This window comes from Ranitomeya variabilis, chromosome 1, assembly GCF_051348905.1.
Source record: "Ranitomeya variabilis isolate aRanVar5 chromosome 1, aRanVar5.hap1, whole genome shotgun sequence".
NCBI classification, from domain to species: domain Eukaryota; kingdom Metazoa; phylum Chordata; class Amphibia; order Anura; family Dendrobatidae; genus Ranitomeya; species Ranitomeya variabilis.
In genome coordinates, this window is record NC_135232.1 from 1,160,798,097 (window position 1) to 1,160,823,076 (window position 24,980).

The window sequence follows — 24,980 nt, forward strand, 5'->3', positions numbered from 1 at the left end:
TCCCATGAGGAAAGTACATTTTGATCGATAGATCTTAAAAAGAAATATTGGAATATGTTCTGTAAGAGCAGTAACGAGCACAAGGCCGAATATAAATAAGAACAAAGGATAAAAACCCGGAATAATGCAGATAATAAAGAGTGATGCCAACAAGGAGCAGCTCTCCTCCTGGTGGGAACCCAGAGGTTAGACAATTACACATATTTCCAGCATTATGCTGCAGAACTCCCAACTTATGAGCAACTGGGAAAAAGAGGGGCCACTGGCAGCTCCGTGAGACTGATGCAACTTCTCCTTAGCCACTGTCACGCTGCAGCTCTGCAGGTAAATGCAAGCTCCACTAGATGGCAGCAGAGCGGAGAGAGGGCAGAAATGCTGCTCAGAGCAGACCAGCAGAACTGCAGCGAGGCTACCACCGGGTGGCAGCAGATTAGTCAAACAAGCCGGATCAAACACAGAGGGAAACATCGAGTCTGGGCAGGAAGAGAGGAATGAACAGACACGGGCAAAGACATGAAATATAACTGACACTGCCTGCAGGATGCAGCGCAGAGAAATGGCAGATCTGACACCGCAACGAGGTAGAGAAAGTTAACCCCTGACATGACCAGACCGGGGAAAGGAGAAGCAAGACCCAAAACCTGGTCTGGATCATGACAGCCATGAGAAATCCTGTTTTGACATTTTAAATTAAAAACTAAAGGAACAAATTGAGATAACTAAGAAATGTAAGACTGAGAAACTTCAAGAAACCCAATCACAAAACAGCATTGAAAAATGTCAGTATCCTCTAAAGGAAAGGAAACCTCGGCAATATCGTAGGGACCGCCAAGACTTTGAGAACGAAAAGATTTACCAGTTCTTAGGAGATCGTCCAGAACGGGGAAGAGAAACTGATCAGTCATCAACTGAACCCAGGTCAGGTGTTCTACATCCAACATACCTCCTACAGAATCGCAACCCCATCATCAAGGAGTAGAGTCGGGGCGGACATACCACCGGTGCAGCCAGTGCAGCTGCCCCGAGGCCCGAAGGTGGAGGGGGTCCCTGCAGGCAGCGGCGTACTGCCCATAGCAGTAGAGTATGCAGCCGCTATGGGGCCACTGAGTCAAGGTTACAGGTGGGAGTGAGAGGGGCCCAGTGTCACACACCATTGGGCCCAGGGCCGGACTGGGACTGAAAATCAGCCCTGGCACACCAATCAAAGCAGCTCACATGCAAATCTTTTTATTCGCTGCAGGGACCACCAGACTGTATGTGGAGGGGATTACATTGGGCGCCATTATACAGTGTTGGAGGACAATAGGGGCCATTATACAGTGTTGGGGACAGTAGGGGCCATTATACAGTGTTGGGGGACAGTAGGGGCCATTATACAGTGTTGGGGGACAGTAGGGGCCATTATACAGTGTTGGGGGACAGTAGGGGCCATTATACAGTGTTGGGGTACAGTAGGGGCCATTATACAGTGTTGGGGGACAGTAGAGGCCATTATACAGTGTTGGGGGACAGTAGGGGCCATTATACAGTGTTGGGGGACAGTAGGGGCCATTATACAGTGTTGGGGGACAGTAGGGGCCATCGTACAGTGTTGGGGTCACTGGAGATCTTTGTGTGTATGGGTGGGCACTGAGCGGGAATCTTGCTGTGCGTGGAGGAGCTCACTGTGAGGGCATCCTGTGTTCCTGGTACACTGAAGGAAATAAGTATTTGATCCCTTGCTGATTTTGCACGTTTGCCCACTGACAATACTTATTTCTCACTGACAATAAATGTATATAATTAATACAATGTGATTTTCTAGATTTTAGTTTTGATATTGTATCTCTCAATGTTAAAATTAACCTTAAAATTACAGACTGTTCATGTCTTTGTCAGTGGGAAACGTACACAATCATCAAGGGGTCACATACTTATTTCCCCCACTGTATCACACCTTATGGTGGCCATTACTGGGTTATCGTGGTGGGTGGGAACACCGAGGGGGTGCGATAGGGGAAAATGATGCTGTAAGTGCTACATGTCCCTCTCCCAGCCTGTAAGTCCTAGGGGTACAGATGTCTGTGACTGCTCCTGTGTGCTGGGACCCCACTGACAGTTTTACTTTTGGAAGGGGACGCCCCCATTAGGATGCCTGCTGTGAGCCCCATGACTTCTGTGGATGCCCCCGGTTGCAGGAGGACCTAAGATCAGCGCCTACTATAGACTCGGCCCACTAACAGTGCAATGTTAGAGCTGGGGATGGCGGGCAGTCGGTCACGTGACCGCGAGTAGGCGATATGCGTACACCGGCCACATCCGCACGTGCATGGATAGTGTGGATTTAGACCGAGACCGGACAACCCCTTTAAGAGAAATGGACGAGAATCCTAGTAAAGCGGAAAGCGACCATTCCACTCCGCTCGCGCTCAGCACCGGGGACTGAACGTTCCTCTAATGTTATAACCACATGAAGAATAAGTGACAGTGGTGGTCCGGTCATCAATGTGGGGTCCTACACGCGGCCCCCCACCAATCACCAGCTGACAGGGTAACGGAGCGGCGTCTATTCCTGCCCCCATAACCTGTGACTGCTGGGAGCGCCGGACCCCACAAAGCTCAGAGCCATTACTTATCCTGTGCAGGGTCCTCAGTGTTCACAGACTGGAGCACACCTGTACCCCCTTACTGACAATGTTCTCCTTAATGACCAATTATTACAACTCTGACCACTGTCCTTAATGAGGTTACAGCTCTGGAGCTTCTCCGGATCCCGCTGATTCTGACACTGTTTTCCCGTGACACATTGTACTTCATGTCAGTGGTAACATTTCTTCAATATGACTTGTGTTTATTTATGAAAAAATGGAAATTTGGCAAAAATTTAGAAAATGTTGCAATTTTCAAACTTTTAATGTTTGTGCCCATAAATCACAGAGATACATCACACAGAATACTTAATAACTAACATTTCCCACATGTCGACTTTACATCAGCACAATTTTGGAAACATACTTTTTTTCGTTGTTAGGATGTTATAAGGGTTAAAAGGTGACCAGTAATTTCTCATTTTCCCAGCAAAATTTACAAAGCCATGTTTTTTAGGGACCACCTCACATTTGAAGTCATTTTGAGGGGTCTATATGGCTGAAAATGCCCAAAAGTGACCCCATTCTAAAAACTGCACCCCTCAAGGTGCGCAAAACCACAATCAGGAAGTTTATTAACCCTTCAGGTGCTTCACGAGAACTAAAGCAATGTGGAAGGGAAAAATTAACATTTTACTTTTTTCACAAAAAAATTTACTTTGGAATCATTTTTTTTATTTTCACAAGGAGATCAGGAGATAAAGGACCCCAAAATATGTTGTGTAATTTGTCCTGAGTACGCTGATACCTCATATGTGGGGGTAAACCCCTGTTTGGGCGCACGGCAGGGCTCGGAAGGAAAGGAGCGCCGTTTAACTTTTTGAATGCAAAATTGTCTGGAATCAATGGTGTCGCCACATCGCGTTTTGGAGACCCCCTGATGTATCTAAACAGTGGAAATCCCCCCATTGTAACTCCAACTCTAACCCCCAACACACCCTAACCCTAATCTCAACCTAACCACAACCCTAACCCCAACACACCCCTAATCCCAATCCTAACCCTCACCCTAGCCCAACCCTAACCCTACACTAAGCCTAACTTTAGCCCAACCCTAACCCTACACTAAGCCTAACTTTAGCCCAACCCTAACCCTACACTAAGCCTAACTTTAGCCCAACCCTAACCCTACACTAAGCCTAACTTTAGCCCAACCCTAACCCTACACTAAGCCTAACTTTAGCCCAACCCTAACCCTACACTAAGCCTAACTTTAGCCCAACCCTAACCCTACACTAAGCCTAACTTTAGCCCAACCCTAACCCTACACTAAGCCTAACTTTAGCCCAACCCTAACCCTACACTAAGCCTAACTTTAGCCCAACCCTAACCCTACACTAAGCCTAACTTTAGCCCAACCCTAACCCTACACTAAGCCTAACTTTAGCCCAACCCTAACCCTACACTAAGCCTAACTTTAGCCCAACCCTAAGCCTACACTAAGCCTAACTTTAGCCCAACCCTAACCCTACACTAAGCCTAACTTTAGCCCAACCCTAACCCTACACTAAGCCTAACTTTAGCCCAACCCTAACCCTACACTAAGCCTAACTTTAGCCCAACCCTAACCCTACACTAAGCCTAACTTTAGCCCAACCCTAACCCTACACTAAGCCTAACTTTAGCCCAACCCCAGCCTTAATGGAAGAATGGAAATAAATACATTTGTTTATTTTATTTTACTATTTTGACCTAACTAAGGGGGTGATAAAGGGGGGTTTGATCATAATGAACCAATAGGAGAGATCTGCTATTGTTGCCGGGTGCCGGCCGGCAGATCTTGGCGGGTGCAGTGCGCATGCACCCATTTTTTACCTGGAATAAGCCAGTGAGGGCTGGGGAACATTGCAGGTAGCGGCTTAGCTCGGGGGACCCCATTTCTCTCTCCTAATGTGCTAGATCATATCAGAGGAGAGAGAGAGATACAGTCATATGGAAAGGTTTGGGCACCCCTATTAATCTTAAGCTTAATGTTTTATAACAATTGTTTTTTTGCAGCAGCTATTTCAGTTTCATATATCTAATGACTGTTGGACACAGTAATGTTTCTGCCTTGAAATGAGGTTTATTGTACTAACAGACAATGTGCAATCTGCATTCAAACACCATGTGACCGGTGCATAAGTATGGGCACCCTTATCATTTCCTAGTGTTCAATGCTCCGGCCTACTTGTTACTGACTTACTAGAGCCCTTTTTTTGGTTGTGTAACCTCAGGGAGCTTTGAGCTTCATAGCCGGGTGAGAAGATTGCACATTTTCTGTTAGTAGAATAAACCTCATCTCACGGCAGAAACATTACTGTGTCCAACAGTTATTAGATAGATGAAACTGAAATAGCTGCTGCAAAAACCAATTGTTATAAGACATTAAGATTAATAGGGGTGCCCAAACTTTCCATATAACTGTAAATGGGAAATCAGACTTTTTTTTTGGTCGCTGTTATTTTGTTAATGGTGATTGCAACACTGGGGATGGTAAAACCTACCCGAATCATGCTCTCTGGGGTCTCAGCTGCCCCCGGTAGATGAGACCCTGAAGAATTTCCAACACTGGGGGGCGCTATAACCTTATTTCTCAGCGCCATTAAAAAGCATTGCTGAGACATAATAATAATAATTTTTATATAGCGCTAACATATTCCGCAGCGCTGTACAGACATCATCATTGCTGGGGCTCACAATCTACATTCCCTATCACTATGTCTTTGGACATTTCCATTAGCGCTAGGACAGGAGACTTCTGGAGCCTCATTCACATGGAGCTTTTTGGTGCAGTTTTTATTTCTGCTTTATGTCCGTTCTTTCAGGGGTTTTGCAGCGTTTTTCACTTATTCAAATGAATGGAAAAAACACACGAGAAAAAATGCCGCAAAAGCGCAACGTGTGAACATCCCCTTATCCTGGTTGTGTTCTTCTTGGACCTAGCAGAGGACGGCCATGAAAACATGGAGGCGTCTGTAACCCCCTGGTTTCCCTATCCGTCTTACAGCCTGGATCTGTGCTGCTCCTGAAGATTCCATCACCACGTTCCATGATGACATCACCGATAGTCGGCCATTGTGACATCACAGATGGTCGGCCATTGTGACCTCACCGCTCGCAGCCACTTCTGCCCTGCGCACAGGGTTCCGGCTGCCATTCTTGGCTTCATAGTGACTGAGCGCATTTGCAGTTTTTCGCTATGGCTGAATTTCTTCTAGACAACCTTCAAGTAGAAGCCTTATCGGAGATTCTTACCATCCATTGCCCCGACATTGAGCTTCTACCACCCGATGGCGTCCTCAGCTTCACTCACCGGCTGGTGGTGGAGCTAGTGAGGGACTGCCTGACCAAATACCACCGAGGTCATCTCACCTCAGAATATCTGACGGATTTACTCCAGAACATCAGGACGTTACTACAGCAGGTACATGGCGGACGCTCCGCACAAACCTTCTCCACAGCGGTGTAACTACAAGCTATTGGCCCCGGGTGCGAACTTTCAAATAGGGCCCCCCCCCCATGCCAAAATATTTTCCACCCAAATTCACGTTTTCCCTATTCATTTTGCTCACTATGACTTTATTGCAATGTTGTATAGTCTGACCTCAGTGGCGTTCCTATCCGGTGCCCCATCCTGGTATATATTTGTCCCCCGTACTGCCGTTATGTAATGTATAAGAGAAAATAAACCATTATACTCATCAGGGGCTTACATAGAAGTCATGGGGACCGATATAAGAAGTATAATGCACCCCCATAGTCCTCCTTATATTATGAGTGTCGTGGGCAGAAGCGGCCCACCGCCAGACCGCCTATCTGAATGGAGCGGTGGTCATTGAATGGAGCGGTGGTATCTTGTGCGCTACCGCTATACCAATGTCTATGGGACTGAAGAAGGTAACCAGTCACTCTTCTCCATAGACCTGTATAGTATAATACACTCCCCATAGGTCTGTATAGTAAATTGCACTCCCCATAGGCCTGTATAGTATAATACACTCCCTATAGGCCTGTATAGTATAATGCATTCCCCATAGGTCTGTATAGTATAATGCACTCCCCATAGGCCTGTATAGTATAATACACTCCCCATAGGCCTGTATAGTATAATGCATTCCCCATAGGTCTGTATAGTATAATGCACTCCCCATAGGCCTGTATAGTATAATACACTCCCCATAGGCCTGTATAGTATAATGCACTCCCTATAGGTCTGTATAGTATAATACACTCCCCATAGGTCTGTATAGTATAATGCACTCCCCATAGGCCTGTATAGTATAATACACTCCCCATAGGCCTGTATAGTATAATACATTCCCCATAGGTCTGTATAGTATAATACACTCCCCATAGGCCTGTATAGTATAATGCATTCCCCATAGGTCTGTATAGTATAATACACTCCCTATAGGCCTGTATAGTATAATACATTCCCTATAGGCCTGTATAGTATAATGCATTCCCTATAGGCCTGTATAGTATAATACATTCCCCATAGGCCTGTATAGTATAATACACTCCCCATAGGTCTGTATAGTATAATACACTCCCCATAGGCCTGTATAGTATAATGCATTCCCCATAGATCTGTATAGTATAATACACTCCCTATAGGCCTGTATAGTATAATACACTCCCCATAGGCCTGTATAGTATAATACATTCCCTATAGGCCTGTATAGTATAATGCACTCCCCATAGGCCTGTATAGTATAATACACTCCCCATAGGCCTGTATAGTATAATACACTCCCCATAGGTCTGTATAGTATAATGCACTCCCCTGTTGTGTATCCGCTTTTTGGGCTCCCCTGGTGGTTGCTGGTGGTACTGGTGACTTGTTTGCACTTTGCTGCTTCTGTTCACCTGCTTCCATCAGCGTTTGGGAGTTTCCTATTTAGCCTTACTCTCCAGTCATTTCCTTGCCGGTCATCATTGTAACCAGAGCCTTCGGTTGCATGTTCCTGCTACTAGTCTGCTGATCAGCTAAGTGGACTTTGTCCTTTTGTTTTGTATCTTTAGTCCAGTTTGCAGTTTTTGTAATTCTCTGTAGCTGGAAGCTCTTGCGGGCTGAAATTGCCACTCCTGTGTCATGAGTTGACACAGGAGTCTTAAAGTAATTTCAGGATGGTTTTTTGAAAGGGTTTTCAGTTGACCGTGAAGTCCTCTTTTGTATCCTTCTGCTATCTAGTAAGTGGACCTCTCTTTGCTAAATCTACTTTCATACTGTGTATGTCTTTTCCTCTTATTTCACCGTTATTACATGTGGGGGCCTGCTATCATCTTTTGGGGTATTTCCCTAGAGGTAAGCCAGGTCTGTTTCTTCCTCTACCAGGCTTAGTTAGTCCTCCGGCTGGCGCGTGGCATTTAGGAAGCCGTAGGTATGCTCCCTGGCTACTATTAGTTGTGTGGTAGATTTAGCTCACGGTCAACTCGAGTTTCCATCACCCGAGAGCTCGTTCGTTACTTATATGTTTCTTACGTTCCCTTGCCATTGGGAACCATGACAGTATGACCGGCCAGTGTTAAACTTATTGGCAGAAGAAAGGAGAGAAAAAAGAAGTCTGTAAATTTTTATTTTTTTTTCTTTTTCCCTATGCTTGCTTCATAGTTGGATCTGTTGTATTTCAGCTTTAATTACAGCCTTTGCCTTTCTCTCCTTATAATCCTTGAATGGCTCTGAGCTCACCTGTTTAAAGATGGATCCTCAGAGTTTGGCTGCAGGTTTAAATAATCTTGCTACGAAGGTTCAAAACTTACAAGATTTTGTTATGCATACTCCTATTTCTGAACCTAAAATCCCTACACCAGAGGTGTTTTCCTGAGATAGATCTCGGTTTCTGAATTTCAAATATAATTGTAAATTATTCCTTTCTCTCAGACCTCACTCCTCAGGAGATCCTGTCCAGCAGGTTAAGATTGTAATTTCTTTGCTGCGAGGTGACCCTCAAAATTGGGCATTTTCATTGGCACCAGGGGATCCTGCGTTGCTCAATGTGGATGCGTTTTTCCTGGCTTTAGGGTTGCTTTATGAGGAACCTAATTTGGAGATTCAAGCTGAAAAAGCTTTGATAGCCCTATCTCAAGGGCAAGATGAAGCTGAGATATACTGCCAAAAATTTCGTAAATGGTCTGTGCTTACTCAGTGGAATGAGTGCGCCTTAGCGGCAAATTTCAGAGAGGGCCTTTCTGATGCCGTTAAAGATGTTATGGTCGGGTTCCCTGCGCCTACAGGTCTGAATGAGTCCATGACAATGGCAATTCAGATTGATCGGCGTTTGCGGGAGCGCAAACCCGTGCACCATTTGGCGGTATCTTCTGAAGAGACGCCAGAGAAAATGCAATGTGACAGAATTATGTCCAGAAGCGAGCGGCAGAATTATAGGCGTAAAAATGGGTTATGCTTCTATTGTGGTGATTCTGCTCATGTTATATCGGCATGCTCTAAACGTACTAGGAAGGTTGACAAGTCTATTTCAATTGGCACTTTACAGTCCAAATTTATTTTGTCTGTAACCTTGATTTGTTCATTATCAGTTATTACCGTGGATGCCTATGTGGACTCTGGCGCCGCTCTGAGTCTTATGGACTGGTCCTTTGCCAGGCGCTGTGGGTTTGATTTAGAGTCTCTGGAAGTCCCTATACCTCTGAAGGGTATTGATTCTACACCTTTGGCTTGTAATAAACCACAGTTCTGGACGCAAGTGACTATGCGTATGACTCCAGACCATCAGGAGGTGATTCGCTTCCTTGTGTTGTACAATTTACATGATGTTTTGGTGCTTGGATTACCATGGTTACAGTCTCATAACCCAGTCCTTGACTGGAAAGCTATGTCTGTGTTAAGCTGGGGATGTCGGGGGGCTCATGGGGACACTCCTTTGGTGTCCATTTCGTCATCTATTCCATCTGAGATTCCGGCATTTTTGTCTGATTATCGTGATATTTTTGAAGAGCCTAAAATTGGTTTACTCCCTCCTCACAGGGATTGTGATTGCGCCATAGATCTGATTCCTGGCAGTAAATTTCCAAAGGGTCGTTTGTTTAACCTATCTGTACCTGAACATGCTGCTATGCGCGAGTATATTAAGGAGTCCCTGGAAAAGGGACATATTCGTCCTTCTTCATCACCTTTAGGAGCCGGTTTTTTCTTTGTCTCTAAAAAGGATGGCTCTCTGAGGCCTTGTATTGATTATCGACTCCTGAATAAAATTACAGTCAAATATCAGTATCCGTTGCCTTTGCTGACTGATTTGTTTGCTCGCATAAGGGGGGCTAAGTGGTTCTCTAAGATTGATCTTCGTGGGGCGTATAATTTGGTGCGAATTAAGCAGGGGGATGAGTGGAAAACCGCATTTAATACGCCTGAGGGCCATTTTGAGTATTTGGTAATGCCTTTCGGCCTTTCTAATGCACCTTCTGTCTTTCAGTCCTTAATGCATGATATTTTCCGTGAATATTTGGATAAATTTATGATAGTGTACTTGGATGATATTTTGATTTTTTCTGATGACTGGGAGTCTCATGTTCAGCAGGTCAGGAGGGTTTTTCAGGTTTTGCGGGAGAATTCTTTGTGTGTAAAGGGTTCAAAGTGTGTTTTTGGGGTTCAAAAAATTTCCTTTTTGGGGTACATTTTTTCCCCTTCTTCTATTGAGATGGACCCTGTCAAGGTTCGGGCTATTTACGACTGGACACAGCCTACTTCTCTGAAGAGTCTCCAGAAATTCTTGGGCTTTGCTAATTTTTATCGTCGATTTATAGCTGGTTTTTCTGGCGTTGCTAAACCTCTGACGGATTTGACTAAAAAGGGTGCTGATGTTGCCAATTGGTCCCCTGCTGCCGTGGAGGCCTTTCGGGAGCTTAAGCGCCGCTTTTTGTCTGCCCCTGTGTTGCGCCAGCCTGATGTTTCCCTTCCCTTTCAGGTTGAGGTCGATGCTTCCGAGATTGGAGCGGGGGCGGTTTTGTCGCAGAAAAGTCCCGACTGCTCAGTGATGAGACCTTGTGCGTTCTTTTCGCGAAAATTTTCGGCCGCCGAGCGTAACTATGATGTTGGTAATCGGGAGCTTTTGGCCATGAAGTGGGCATTTGAGGAGTGGCGTCATTGGCTTGAGGGTGCCAAACATCAGGTGGTAGTTTTGACTGATCACAAGAATTTAATTTATTTGGAGTCTGCCAGGCGCCTGAATCCTAGACAGGCACGTTGGTCGTTGTTCTTTTCCCGGTTTAATTTTGTGGTCTCGTACTTACCGGGTTCTAGGAATGTGAAGGCAGATGCTCTTTCTAGGAGTTTTGAGCCTGACTCTCCTGGGAATTCTGAACCTGCTGGTGTCCTTAAGGATGGAGTGGTTTTGTCTGCTGTCTCTCCTGATTTGCGACGTGCTTTGCAAGAATTTCAGGCGGATAGACCTGATCGTTGTCCGTCTGGTAGACTGTTTGTTCCTGACGAGTGGACCACTAGAGTCATCTCAGAAGTTCATTCTTCTACTCTGGCAGGTCATCCGGGAATTTTTGGCACCAGAGATTTGGTGGCTAGATCCTTCTGGTGGCCTTCCCTGTCTCGAGATGTGCGTGTTTTTGTGCAGTCTTGTGATGTGTGTGCTCGGGCCAAGCCTTGTTGTTCTAGGGCTAGTGGGTTGTTGTTGCCCTTGCCTATTCCGAAGAGGCCTTGGACGCACATCTCTATGGACTTTATCTCGGACCTCCCTGTTTCTCAGAAGATGTCTGTCATCTGGGTGGTGTGTGACCGTTTTTCTAAAATGGTTCATTTGGTGCCATTGCCTAAGTTGCCTTCCTCATCTGAGTTGGTCCCTCTGTTTTTTCAAAATGTGGTTCGCCTGCATGGTATTCCGGAAAACATCGTTTCTGACAGGGGTACCCAGTTCGTGTCTAGATTTTGGCGGGCAGTCTGTGCCAGGTTGGGCATTGATTTGTCTTTTTCGTCTGCATTCCATCCTCAGACCAATGGCCAGACGGAACGAACTAATCAAACTTTGGAGACTTATTTGAGGTGTTTTGTGTCTGCGGATCAGGATGATTGGGTTGCCTTTCTGCCGTTGGCGGAGTTTGCTCTTAATAATCGGGCTAGTTCTGCCACTTTGGTTTCTCCTTTCTTTTGCAATTCAGGGTTTCATCCGCGTTTTTCATCTGGTCACGTTGAATCTTCGGATTGTCCTGGAGTGGATGCGGTAGTGGATCGGTTGCATCAGATTTGGGGACAAGTGGTGGATAATTTGGAATTGTCCCAGGAGAGGACTCAGCAGTTTGCTAACCGCCGTCGTTGTGTTGGCCCCCACCTTCGTGTTGGGGACTTGGTGTGGTTGTCTTCCCGTTTTGTCCCTATGAGGGTTTCTTCTCCTAAATTTAAGCCTCGGTTCATCGGTCCTTATAGGATTTTGGAGATTCTTAACCCTGTCTCCTTTCGTTTGGACCTCCCGGCATCTTTCGCTATCCATAATGTGTTCCATCGGTCGCTGTTGCGGAGATATGAGATACCGGTGGTTCCTTCTACTGAACCTCCTGCTCCTGTGCTGGTGGAGGGTGAATTTGAGTACGTGGTAGAAAAGATCTTGGACTCCCGTATTTCCAGACGGAGACTTCAATATCTGGTTAAATGGAAGGGCTATGGTCAGGAAGATAATTCTTGGGTAACTGCCTCTGATGTTCATGCCTCGGATTTGGTTCGTGCCTTTCATAGGGCTCATCCAGATCGCCCTGGCGGTTCTTGTGAGGGTTCGGTGCCCCCTCCTTAAGGGGAGGGTACTGTTGTGTATCCGCTTTTTGGGCTCCCCTGGTGGTTGCTGGTGGTACTGGTGACTTGTTTGCACTTTGCTGCTTCTGTTCACCTGCTTCCATCAGCGTTTGGGAGTTTCCTATTTAGTCTTGCTCTCCAGTCATTTCCTTGCCGGTCATCATTGTAACCAGAGCCTTCGGTTCCATGTTCCTGCTACTAGTCTGCTGATCAGCTAAGTGGACTTTGTCCTTTTGTTTTGTATCTTTAGTCCAGTTTGCAGTTTTTGTAATTCTCTGTAGCTGGAAGCTCTTGCGGGCTGAAATTGCCACTTAAGTGTCTTAAAGTAATTTCAGGATGGTTTTTTGAAAGGGTTTTCAGTTGACCGTGAAGTCCTCTTTTGTATCCTTCTGCTATCTAGTAAGTGGACCTCTCTTTGCTAAATCTACTTTCATACTGTGTATGTCTTTTCCTCTTATTTCACCGTTATTACATGTGGGGGGCTGCTATCATCTTTTGGGGTATTTCCCTAGAGGTAAGCCAGGTCTGTTTCTTCCTCTACCAGGCTTAGTTAGTCCTCCGGCTGGCGCGTGGCATTTAGGAAGCCGTAGGTATGCTCCCTGGCTACTATTAGTTGTGTGGTAGATTTAGCTCACGGTCAACTCGAGTTTCCATCACCCGAGAGCTCGTTCGTTATTTATATGTTTCTTACGTTCCCTTGCCATTGGGAACCATGACACTCCCCATAGGCCTGTATAGTATAATACACTCCCCATAGGCCTGTATAGTATAATACACTCCCCATAGGCCTGTATAGTATAATACATTCCCTATAGGCCTGTATAGTATAATACACTCCCCATAGGTCTGTATAGTATAATGCACTCCCCATAGGTCTGTATAGTATAATGCATTCCCCATAGGTCTGTATAGTATAATGCACTCCCCATAGGCCTGTACAGTATAATACACTCCCCATAGGCCTGTATAGTATAATACACTCCCTATAGGCCTGTATAGTATAATGCATTCCCCATAGGTCTGTATAGTATAATGCACTCCCCATAGGCCTGTATAGTATAATGCACTCCCCATAGGCCTGTAAAGTATAATACACTCCCTATAGGCCTGTATAGTATAATACACTCCCTATAGGCCTGTATAGTATAATGCACTCCCCATAGGCCTGTATAGTATAATGCACTCCCCATAGGCCTGTACAGTATAATACACTCCCTATAGGCCTGTATAGTATAATACATTCCCCATAGGCCTGTATAGTATAATACACTCCCCATAGGTCTGTATAGTAAATTGCACTCCCCATAGGCCTGTATAGTATAATACACTCCCTATAGGCCTGTATAGTATAATGCATTCCCCATAGGTCTCTATAGTATAATGCACTCCCCATAGGCCTGTACAGTATAATACACTCCCTATAGGCCTGTATAGTATAATACATTCCCCATAGGCCTGTATAGTATAATACACTCCCCATAGGCCTGTATAGTATAATACACTCCCCATAGGTCTGTATAGTAAATTGCACTCCCCATAGGCCTGTATAGTATAATACACTCCCTATAGGCCTGTATAGTATAATGCATTCCCCATAGGTCTGTATAGTATAATACACTCCCCATAGGCCTGTATAGTATAATACACTCCCCATAGGTCTGTATAGTATAATACACTCCCTATAGGCCTGTATAGTATAATACACTCCCTATAGGCCTGTATAGTATAATGCACTCCCCATAGGTCTGTATAGTATAGTACACTCCTCATAGGCCTGTATAGTACAATGCACTCCCCATAGGTCTGTATAGTATAATACACTCCCCATAGGTCTGTATAGCATAATACACTCCCCATAGGTCTGTATAGTATAATACACTCCCCATAGGCCTGTATAGTATAATACACTCCCCATAGGTCTGTATAGTATAATACACTCCCCATAGGCCTGTATAGTATAATACACTCCCCATAGGTCTGTATTGTATAATACACTCCCCATAGGTCTGTATAGTATAATACACTCCCCATAGGTCTGTATAGTATAATACACTCCCCATAGGTCTGTATAGTATAATACACTCCCCATAGGTCTGTATAGTATAATACACTCCCCATAGGCCTGTATAGTATAATACACTCCCCATAGGCCTGTATAGTATAATACACTCCCCATAGGCCTGTATAGTATAATACACTCCCCATAGGTCTGTATAGTATAATACACTCCCCATAGGTCTGTATAGTATAATACACTCACCATAGGCCTGTATAGTATAATACACTCCCCATAGACCTGTATAGTATAATACACTCCCCATAGGCCTGTATAGTATAATGCACTCCCCATAGGTCTGTATAGTATAATACACTCCCCATAGGTCTGTATAGTATAATGCATTCCCCATAGGTCTGTATAGTATAATGCACTCCCCATAGGCCTGTACAGTATAATACACTCCCTATAGGCCTGTATAGTATAATACATTCCCCATAGGCCTGTATAGTATAATACACTCCCCATAGGTCTGTATAGTAAATTGCACTCCCCATAGGCCTGTATAGTATAATACACTCCCTATAGGCCTGTATAGTATAATGCATTCCCCATAGGTCTCTATAGTATAATGCACTCCCCATAGGCCTGTACAGTATAATACACTCCCTATAGGCCTGTATAGTATAATACATTCCCCATAGGCCTGTATAGTATAATACACTCCCCATAGGCCTGTATAGTATAATACACTCCCCATAGGTCTGTATAGTAAATTGCACTCCCCATAGGCCTGTATAGTATAATACACTCCCTATAGGCCTGTATAGTATAATGCATTCCCCATAGGTCTGTATAGTATAATACACTCCCCATAGGCCTGTATAGTATAATACACTCCCCATAGGTCTGTATAGTATAATACACTCCCTATAGGCCTGTATAGTATAATACACTCCCTATAGGCCTGTATAGTATAATGCACTCCCCATAGGTCTGTATAGTATAGTACACTCCTCATAGGCCTGTATAGTACAATGCACTCCCCATAGGTCTGTATAGTATAATACACTCCCCATAGGTCTGTATAGCATAATACACTCCCCATAGGTCTGTATAGTATAATACACTCCCCATAGGCCTGTATAGTATAATACACTCCCCATAGGTCTGTATAGTATAATACACTCCCCATAGGCCTGTATAGTATAATACACTCCCCATAGGTCTGTATTGTATAATACACTCCCCATAGGTCTGTATAGTATAATACACTCCCCATAGGTCTGTATAGTATAATACACTCCCCATAGGTCTGTATAGTATAATACACTCCCCATAGGTCTGTATAGTATAATACACTCCCCATAGGCCTGTATAGTATAATACACTCCCCATAGGCCTGTATAGTATAATACACTCCCCATAGGCCTGTATAGTATAATACACTCCCCATAGGTCTGTATAGTATAATACACTCCCCATAGGTCTGTATAGTATAATACACTCACCATAGGCCTGTATAGTATAATACACTCCCCATAGACCTGTATAGTATAATACACTCCCCATAGGCCTGTATAGTATAATGCACTCCCCATAGGTCTGTATAGTATAATACACTCCCCATAGGTCTGTATAGTATAATGCATTCCCCATAGGTCTGTATAGTATAATGCACTCCCCATAGGCCTGTACAGTATAATACACTCCCTATAGGCCTGTATAGTATAATACATTCCCCATAGGCCTGTATAGTATAATACACTCCCCATAGGTCTGTATAGTAAATTGCACTCCCCATAGGCCTGTATAGTATAATACACTCCCTATAGGCCTGTATAGTATAATACATTCCCCATAGGCCTGTATAGTATAATACACTCCCCATAGGCCTGTATAGTATAATACACTCCCCATAGGTCTGTATAGTAAATTGCACTCCCCATAGGCCTGTATAGTATAATGCACTCCCCATAGGCCTGTATAGTATAATACATTCCCCATAGGCCTGTACAGTATAATACACTCCCTATAGGCCTGTATAGTATAATACATTCCCCATAGGCCTGTATAGTATAATACACTCCCCATAGGCCTGTACAGTATAATACACTCCCTATAGGCCTGTATAGTATAATGCATTCCCCATAGGTCTGTATAGTATAATACACTCCCCATAGGCCTGTACAGTATAATACACTCCCTATAGGCCTGTATAGTATAATACATTCCCCATAGGCCTGTATAGTATAATACATTCCTAATAGGTCTGTATAGTAAATTGCACTCCCCATAGGCCTGTATAGTATAATACACTCCCTATAGGCCTGTATAGTATAATGCATTCCCCATAGGTCTGTATAGTATAATGCACTCCCCATAGGCCTGTACAGTATAATACACTCCCTATAGGCCTGTATAGTATAATACATTCCCCATCGGCCTGTATAGTATAATACACTCCCCATAGGCCTGTATAGTATAATACACTCCCCATAGGTCTGTATAGTATAGTACACTCCCCATAGGCCTGTATAGTATAATGCTCTCCCCATAGGCCTGTATAGTATAATACACTCCCCATAGGCCTGTATAGTATAATGCATTCCCCATAGGTCTGTATAGTATAATGCACTCCCCATAGGCCTGTATAGTATAATACACTCCCCATAGGCCTATATAGTATAATACACTCCCCATAGACCTGTATAGTATAATACACTCCCCATAGGTCTGTATAGTATAGTGCACTCCCCATAGGCCTGTATAGTATAATACACCCCATAGGCCTGTATAGTATAATACACTCCCCATAGTCCTGTATAGTATAGTACACTCCCCATAGGCCTATATAGTATAATACACTCCCCATAGGCCTGTATAGTATAATACACTCCCCATAGGTCTGTATAGTATAATGCACTCCCCATAGGACTGTATATTATAATGCACTCCCCATAGGTCTGTATAGTATAATGCACTTCCCATAGGCCTGTATAGTATAATACACTCCCCATAAGTCTGTATAGTATAATGCACTCCCCATAAGTCTGTATAGTATAATGCACTCCCCATAAGTCTGTATAGTATAATACACTCCCCATAGGCCTGTATAGTATAATACACTCCCAATAGTCCAATATAGTATAATGCACTCCCCATAGGCCTGTATAGTATAATACACTCCCCATAGGCCTGTATAGTATAATAAACTCCCCATAGGTCTGTATAGTATAATGCACTCCCCATAGGCCTGTATATTATAATGCACTCCCCATAGGTCTGTATAGTATAATGCACTCCCCATAGGCCTGTATAGTATAATGCACTCCCCATAAGTCTGTATAGTATAATACACTCCCCATAGGCCTGTATAGTATAATACACTCCCAATAGTCCAATATAGTATAATGCACTCCCCATAAGTCTGTATAGTATAATACACTCCCCATAGGCCTGTATAGTATAATACACTCCCAATAGTCCAATATAGTATAATGCACTCCCCATAGGCCTGTATAGTATAATACACTCCCCATAGGCCTGTATAGTATAATACACTCCCCATAGGCCTGTATAGTATAATGCACCCCCAATATGCCACCTGTATAGTATAATGCACCCCCATTATGCAGCCTGTACAGTATAATGCACCCGATAAAAAAACAAAAACAATACTCACCTTTCTTCCTCCTTGTTCCCACGGTGCTCTGACCACCCACTCTTCTCCAGACAGCGGGCGCCGGGTAGGGACATCATCGCTACCCCCTGTCAGTGTCGGCATCGGTGACAGCAAATGCTGACGGGGATGATGGGAGGACTGTAATGCTCCCTCTCTCATCAAGCTGACCCTGCAATGTCAGGTGGGGGGGCCACTGCTGGCACAAGGCCCCCCACCGCCTCCTCAGGGGCCGCACAGCGGGCGGGCGACAGAGCAGGGAGATCGCGTCTCCTTGTTCTGCCGCAGAATGTAACTGTATCGGCCGGGCTGTGCACGCCAATACAGCTACATAGCGTAGCTCCGGGTGGGACCCATCAGAGCACCGAGCCCCTGACCCACCATCCCCTCTGCCCCCCGGTAGCTACGCTACAGCTTGGAGGGCGGGTCTGTGTGTTGCCATAGGGAGGGATCTCCAGCACGGTAACAGATTTTAACTTTTGCTGGTGTCGGTGTGCATCTGACCCACCGGGCCCCTGATCCGCCGGGCCCGGTCACAGTGGTGACCGCTGCGACCATGGCTGCTTCTCCACAATGATGGGTGATAATGGTGCACAGGAGCTTCTGGTGTCCCCCAATATTACACAGGATGAGGCCCAGATCCGCGCTCATTACACAATGGCCGCCTCCATTCTCACGATTTCCCTTTTTGTTTCCTTCCTTCTTTATAGGCTGAAGAAAGATCTCAATATGGAGACTTGGCTTTTATTAAAGAACCGGCCGAGAAAGTCCTGTGTGTGCTGGAAGGTCCGGCCCGCTCCCCAGAACGCCTGGTAAGGATCAATAGTGATCACGTCTCTTACTCCTCCGGGACTGAGAACGTTCTGAGGAACATTCCCATGATGGCCCTGACTGTCCGGTGACACTGGGCGTCTGTAGGGTCAGTCCTGATTTACGGATTCGGGGATCAGTGGAAGGTTCCACATCTTATTCTTTATTTTCTATCTATCAGGAGACACCAGAAGGCGACGACAAAGATGGGGAAAATGTCCCCCCAGAATCCCCTGACCCTGATACGAGTCAGCCGGGGCCGAGCAGCGATCTGAGCACAGGTGAGCGATCACACCACCGTCTACCGGAAATATCCGGAGCTTCTACAGGACGGCGAGAACGTCACATTGACTCTCTCCCCTCGGAGTGATGGGACACGGGCGGCCATGTCACATGTGGAGTAATGGGAGGACCGGGTGGTTAATGGCCTCCAATGTGCCGGTCCGGAGGAATGGGAGGTGGAAGTCATATGCAGATCAGGATGGAGGTGCACTGGGGGCGTGGCAGAAGAGTCCGAGTGCAGTGACACGCCCCTCTGCTCTTCCAGGCTAATTTGCATCTGGCGGCTCTGCTCCAGCTCTCTTCCCATCACTCACATGTGCAGCGAGGGTCGGGGGCTTCTCACCTGGTGATCGGGGTCCTCCATCACTGACAGGACACTTATGGCTGCGCGGCTGTCCCCAGACTCCGAGCCCCCATATACCGAGGATTAACCCCCCACAGACGTCTCGTCATTCCTCCCTGATGTCGCTGCGTTATGTCTGTAGGATTAATGGCGTCTGACACATTTTATCTCTATTGTAGAAACCCCTGAGCTGGCGGATCCTGAGAGTGTGATCTGTGAGATCCCGGAGATCCACGAGCCTGTCGCTGTAAGTATCATGGAGGGAGATGTCTGCGCGTCACCGATGATGGGGGAGAGCGGCCCATCCAGGATCATCCCATATAACACGGGGCCGTCTCTATTCTGGGGAGATAACAGCAGTTATATTATAGGGAGGCTGAGAGCAGCACGATGTAGAGGCAGAGACCCTGATTCCAGCCATGTGTCCATCACCTTACACTATATTCTCTGCTGCAGATCTGGCAGTGCTCTGAACGCTGAGCCCTATATGACCCCGCCCACAGCTGTGATTGGCTGCTTCCTGTGTATAACCCCGCCCACACCAGTGATTGGCTGCTTCCTGTGTATATCCCCGCCCACACCAGTGATTGGCTGCTTCATTGTATAGCCCTGCCCACACCAGTGATTGGCTGCTTCCTGTGTATAACCCCGCCCACACCAGTGATTGGCTGCTTCCTGTGTATAACCCCGCCCACAGCAGTGATTGGCAGCTTCCTGTGTATGTCCCCGCCCACATCAGTGATTGGCAGCTTCCTTGTATGACCCCGCCCACACCAGTGATTGGCAGCTTCCTGTGTATAACCCCGCCCACATCAGTGATTGACTGTTTCCTTTGTACACTATTTACAGGCAGATAGCTGCCAATCACTGCTGTGGGCGGGGTTATACACAGGAAGCTGCCAGTCAGTGATGGGGCGGGGTTGCTCAGGGCAGCAGGACTACACGGCACGAGACAAATAGTCCTGTCCTTATAATCTCCTGCTGATAAAGCACTGATTGTAGTGGCCACAAGCAGTCCTTGTTCCCATGATGGCCCTGATTGTCCGGTGACACTGGGCGTCTGTAGGGTCAGTCCTGATTTACGGATTCGGGGATCACTGGAAAGTTCCACATCTTATTTTCTATTTTCTATCTTTCAGGAGACACCAGAAGGCGACGACAAAGACGGGGAAAATGTCCCCCCGGAATCCCCTGACCCTGATACGAGTCAGCCGGGGCCGAGCAGCGATCTGAGCACAGGTGAGCGATCACACCATCGTCTACCGGAAATATCCGGAGCTTCTACAGGACGGCGAGAACGTCACATTTACTATCTCCCCTCGGAGTGATGGGACCCGGGAGGCCATGTCACATGTGGAGTAGTGGGAGGACCGGGCGGTTTATGGCCTCCAATGTGCCGGTCCGGAGGAATGGGAGGTGGAAGTCATATGCAAATCAGGATGGAAGTGCACTGGGGCGTGGCAGAAGAGTCCGAGTGCAGGGACACGCCCCACTGCTCTTCCCGGCTAATTTGCATCTGGCGGCTCTGCTCCAGCTCTCTACCCATCACTCACATGTGCAGCGAGGGTGGGGGGCTCCTCACGTGGTGATCGGGGTCCTCCATCACTGACAAGACACTTATGGCTGCGCGGCCGCCCCCAGACTCCGAGCCCCCATATACCGAGGATTAACCCCCCACAGACGTCTCGTCCTTCCTCCATGATGTCGCTGCATTCTGTCTGTAGGATTAATGGCGTCTGACACATTTTATCTCTATTGTAGAAACCCCTGAGCTGGCGGATCCTGAGAGTGTGATCTGTGAGATCCCGGAGATCCACGAGCCTGACGCTGTAAGTATCATGGAGGGAGATGTCTGCGCATCACCGATGATGGGGGAGAGCGGCCCATCCAGGACCATCCCATATAACACGGGGCCGTCTCTATTCTGGGGAGATAATAGCAGTTATATTATAGGGAGGCTGAGAGCAGCACGATGTAGAGGCAGAGACCCTGATTCCAGCCATGTGTCCATCACCTTACACTATATTCTCTGCTGCAGATCTGGCAGTGCTCTGAACGCTGAGCCCTGTATGACCCCGCCCACAGCAGTGATTGGCTGCTTCCTGTGTATAACCCCGCCCACACCAGTGATTGGCAGCTTCCTGTGTATAACCCCACCCACAGCAGTGATTGGCTACTTCCTGTGTATAACCCCGCCCACACCAGTGATTGGCTACTTCCTGTGTATAACCCCGCCGTCACCAGTGATTGGCTGCTTCCTGTGTAAAACCCCACCCACAACAGTGATTGGCAGCTTCCTGTGTATAACCCCACCCACACCAGTGATTGGCTACTTCCTGTGTATAACCCCACCCACACCAGTGATTGGCTGCTTCCTGTGTAAAACCCCACCCACAACAGTGATTGGCAGCTTCCTGTGTATGACCCCACCCACACCAGTGATTGGCTGCTTCCTGTGTATAACCCCGCCCACACCAGTGATTGGCAGCTTCCTGTGTATGACCCCGCCCACACCAGTGCTTGGCTGCTTCCTGTGTATAACCCCGCCCACAGCAGTGATTGGCTGCTTCCTGTGTATAACCCCGCCCACAGCAGTGATTGGCTGCTTCCTGTGTATAACCCCGCCCACACCAGTGATTGGCAGCTTCCTGTGTATAACCCCGCCCACACCAGTGATTGGCTGCTTCCTGTGTATAACCCCACCCTTACCCGTGATTGGCTGCTTCCTGTGTATAATCCCGCCCACACCAGTGATTGGCTACTTCCTGTGTATAACCCCGCCTGTTGTGAATTCCGTTCTTGGGCTCCCTCCGGTGGTTGTAAATGGCACTTTTGTGAATTCTGCCCTTGGGCTCCCTCTGGTGGTTTTAAGTGGAACTGCTGCTCCTTGGATTCAGCATTAGCAGCTGCTTCCACTGATCGTCTCTCCTGGCTCTGCTATTTAGCCTGGCTCTAATCTTCAGCCAGTGCCAGCTGTCAATGTTTCTTAGTTGGATTCAGATCTCTCCTTGGATTTCCCTGATAGTCTGTCCAGTTCAGCAAAGATAAGTCCTTGCTTGTTCATTTGTTGTCCACTTGTTGTGGACTTAATTGTTCAGCTCATTTTATGTTTTCTCTAGTCCAGCTTGTCAGTATTATATGTTCAGTTAAGCTGGAAGCTCTGGGGAAGCAGATTTGCCCTCCACACCGCTAGTCAGGTGTGGAGATTTTTTGTAAACTTTGTGGTGGAATTTTCTAGCTTTTAATACTGACCGCACAGTATACTTTCCTATTCTGTCTATCTAGTTAGAAGTGGCCTCCTTTGCTAAATCCTGGTTTCATTCTGTGTGTCATTTCCCTCTCCACTCACAGTCAATATTTGTGGGGGGCTGTCTTTCCTTTTTGGATTTTCTCTGAGGCAAGATAGCTTTCTGTTTCCATCTTTAGGGGTAGTTAGTTCTCCGGCTGTGACGAGATGTCTAAGGAGAGTCAGGAACATCCCACGGCTATTACTAGTGTTGTGTTAGGTTCAGGAACTGCGGTCAGTACAGATACCACCTCCTCCAGAGCTCGTCCATGTTGCTCCTTAACCACCAGGTCATAACACCCGCCCAAACCAGTGATTGGCAGCTTCCTCTATATAATCCCACTCACACCAGTGATTGGCTGCTTCCTGCATATAACCCCGCCCACACCAGTGATTGGCAGCTTTCTGTGTATAATCCCGCCCACACCAGTGATTGGCTGCTTTCTGTGTATAACCCCGCCCACACCAGTGATTGGCTGCTTCCTGTGTATAACCCCGCCCACACCAGTGATTGGCAGCTTCCTGTATATAACCCCACCCACACCAGTGATTGGCAGCTTTCTGTGTATAACCCCGCCCACACCAGTGATTGGCAGCTTCCTGTGTATAACCCCACCCACATCAGTGATTGGCTGCTTCCTGTGTATAACCCCGCCCACACCAGTGATTGGCAGCTTCCTGTGTATAATCCCGCCCACACCAGTGATTGGCTGCTTCCTGTGTATAACCCCACCCACATCAGTGATTGGCTTCTTCCTGTGTATAACCCCGCCCACACCAGTGATTGGCAGCTTCCTGTATATAACCCCGCCCACACCAGTGATTTGCTGCTTCCTGTGTATAACCCCACCCACATCAGTGATTGGCAGCTTTCTGTGTATAACCCCGCCCACACCAGTGATTGGCAGCTTCCTGTGTATAATGTGATGCAGCGGTATGACCATACACAGTGAAACGGCAGTGACCCAAACAAGTTCAAACAAAACGTTCTCTTATTGTGTTACTTCACACAGTCAATATAGTATACGGCTTCTTCATACAGTCCATTAATAATGCATGGCGATATGACGCAGTCAATACACAGGCCAAACTTCCCTCTGTCCAGGTTCCCTGGGTGATCGCACGCCGGTAACAAGTCTCTGTACTCACTCAGCGCACTGCACTCTTTATCCTCTGGAGTGCAGCCGGGTACACGTAAGACAGCCCAAGGTGCATGGTGTCCGTCTCTCTGGTTCCTTTAGCCTCTGTGCTGCTCCACACAGAGAGAGCTCTGCAGACAACTGCCCTGTCTGCTTCCAAGAACACACTGACACCTCCCCCACTACTACAGGGCTTTTTAATCAGTCACTGCTTCACTATTCTAATTACAGCCACACCTGTGTCTGCAGTACGCCCTAATGGCCTCACTATGCTTCCATGTACATTCTGCAGAGCACATACAGCGCCCCCTAGCTGTACCAGGGGTCACTGCCTCACAATAATCCCGCCCACACCAGTTATTGACTGCTTCCTTTGTACACTATTTACAGGCAGATAGCTGCCAATCACTGGTATGGGCGGGGTTATACACAGGAAGCTGACAATCAGTGATGGGGCGGGGTTGCTCAGGGCAGCAGGACTACACAGCACGAGACAAATAGTCCTGTCCTGATAATCTCCTGCTGATAAAACACTGATTGTAGTAGCCACAAGCAGACCTTATTCCCATGACGGCCCTGATTGTCCGGTGACACTGGGCATCTGTAGACGCAGGGTCAGTCCTTCTGATTTACGGATTCGGGGATCACTGGAAGGTTCCACATCTTAATCTATATTTTCTATCTATCAGGAGACACCAGAAGGCGACGACAAAGACGTGGAAAATGTCCCCCCGGAATCCCCTGACCCTGATACGAGTCAGCCGGGGCCGAGCAGCGATCTGAGCACAGGTGAGCGATCACACCATCGTCTACCGGAAATATCCGGAGCTTCTACAGGACGGCGAGAACGTCACATTTACTATCTCCCCTCGGAGTGATGGGACCCGGGCGGCCATGTCACATGTGGAGTAGTGGGAGGACCGGGCGGTTTATGGCCTCCAATGTGCCGGTCCGGAGGAATGGGAGGTGGAAGTCATATGCAAATCAGGATGGAAGTGCACTGGGGGCGTGGCAGAAGAGTCTGCGTGCAGTGACACGCCCCTCTGCTCTTCCAGGCTAATTTGCATCTGGCGGCTCTGCTC

At 46.8% G+C, this 24,980-nt stretch overlaps 1 protein-coding gene across 1 annotated transcript in view; it reads left to right on the forward strand.

Moving 5' to 3' along the window:
* The first annotated feature begins 5,791 nt into the window (after positions 1-5,791).
* The window catches only part of LOC143793242 (microtubule-associated serine/threonine-protein kinase 4-like), a 43,954-nt gene continuing 24,765 nt past the window's right edge, over positions 5,792-24,980 (forward strand). The window contains exons 1-7 of the mRNA XM_077280042.1: positions 5,792-6,033; positions 18,749-18,850; positions 19,030-19,129; positions 19,653-19,720; positions 20,613-20,712; positions 21,235-21,302; positions 24,588-24,687. Of these exons, the coding sequence (XP_077136157.1) occupies positions 5,809-6,033; positions 18,749-18,850; positions 19,030-19,129; positions 19,653-19,720; positions 20,613-20,712; positions 21,235-21,302; positions 24,588-24,687 (763 nt within the window). The 5' untranslated portion in view covers positions 5,792-5,808. The remainder of the gene's footprint in view (positions 6,034-18,748; positions 18,851-19,029; positions 19,130-19,652; positions 19,721-20,612; positions 20,713-21,234; positions 21,303-24,587; positions 24,688-24,980) is intronic.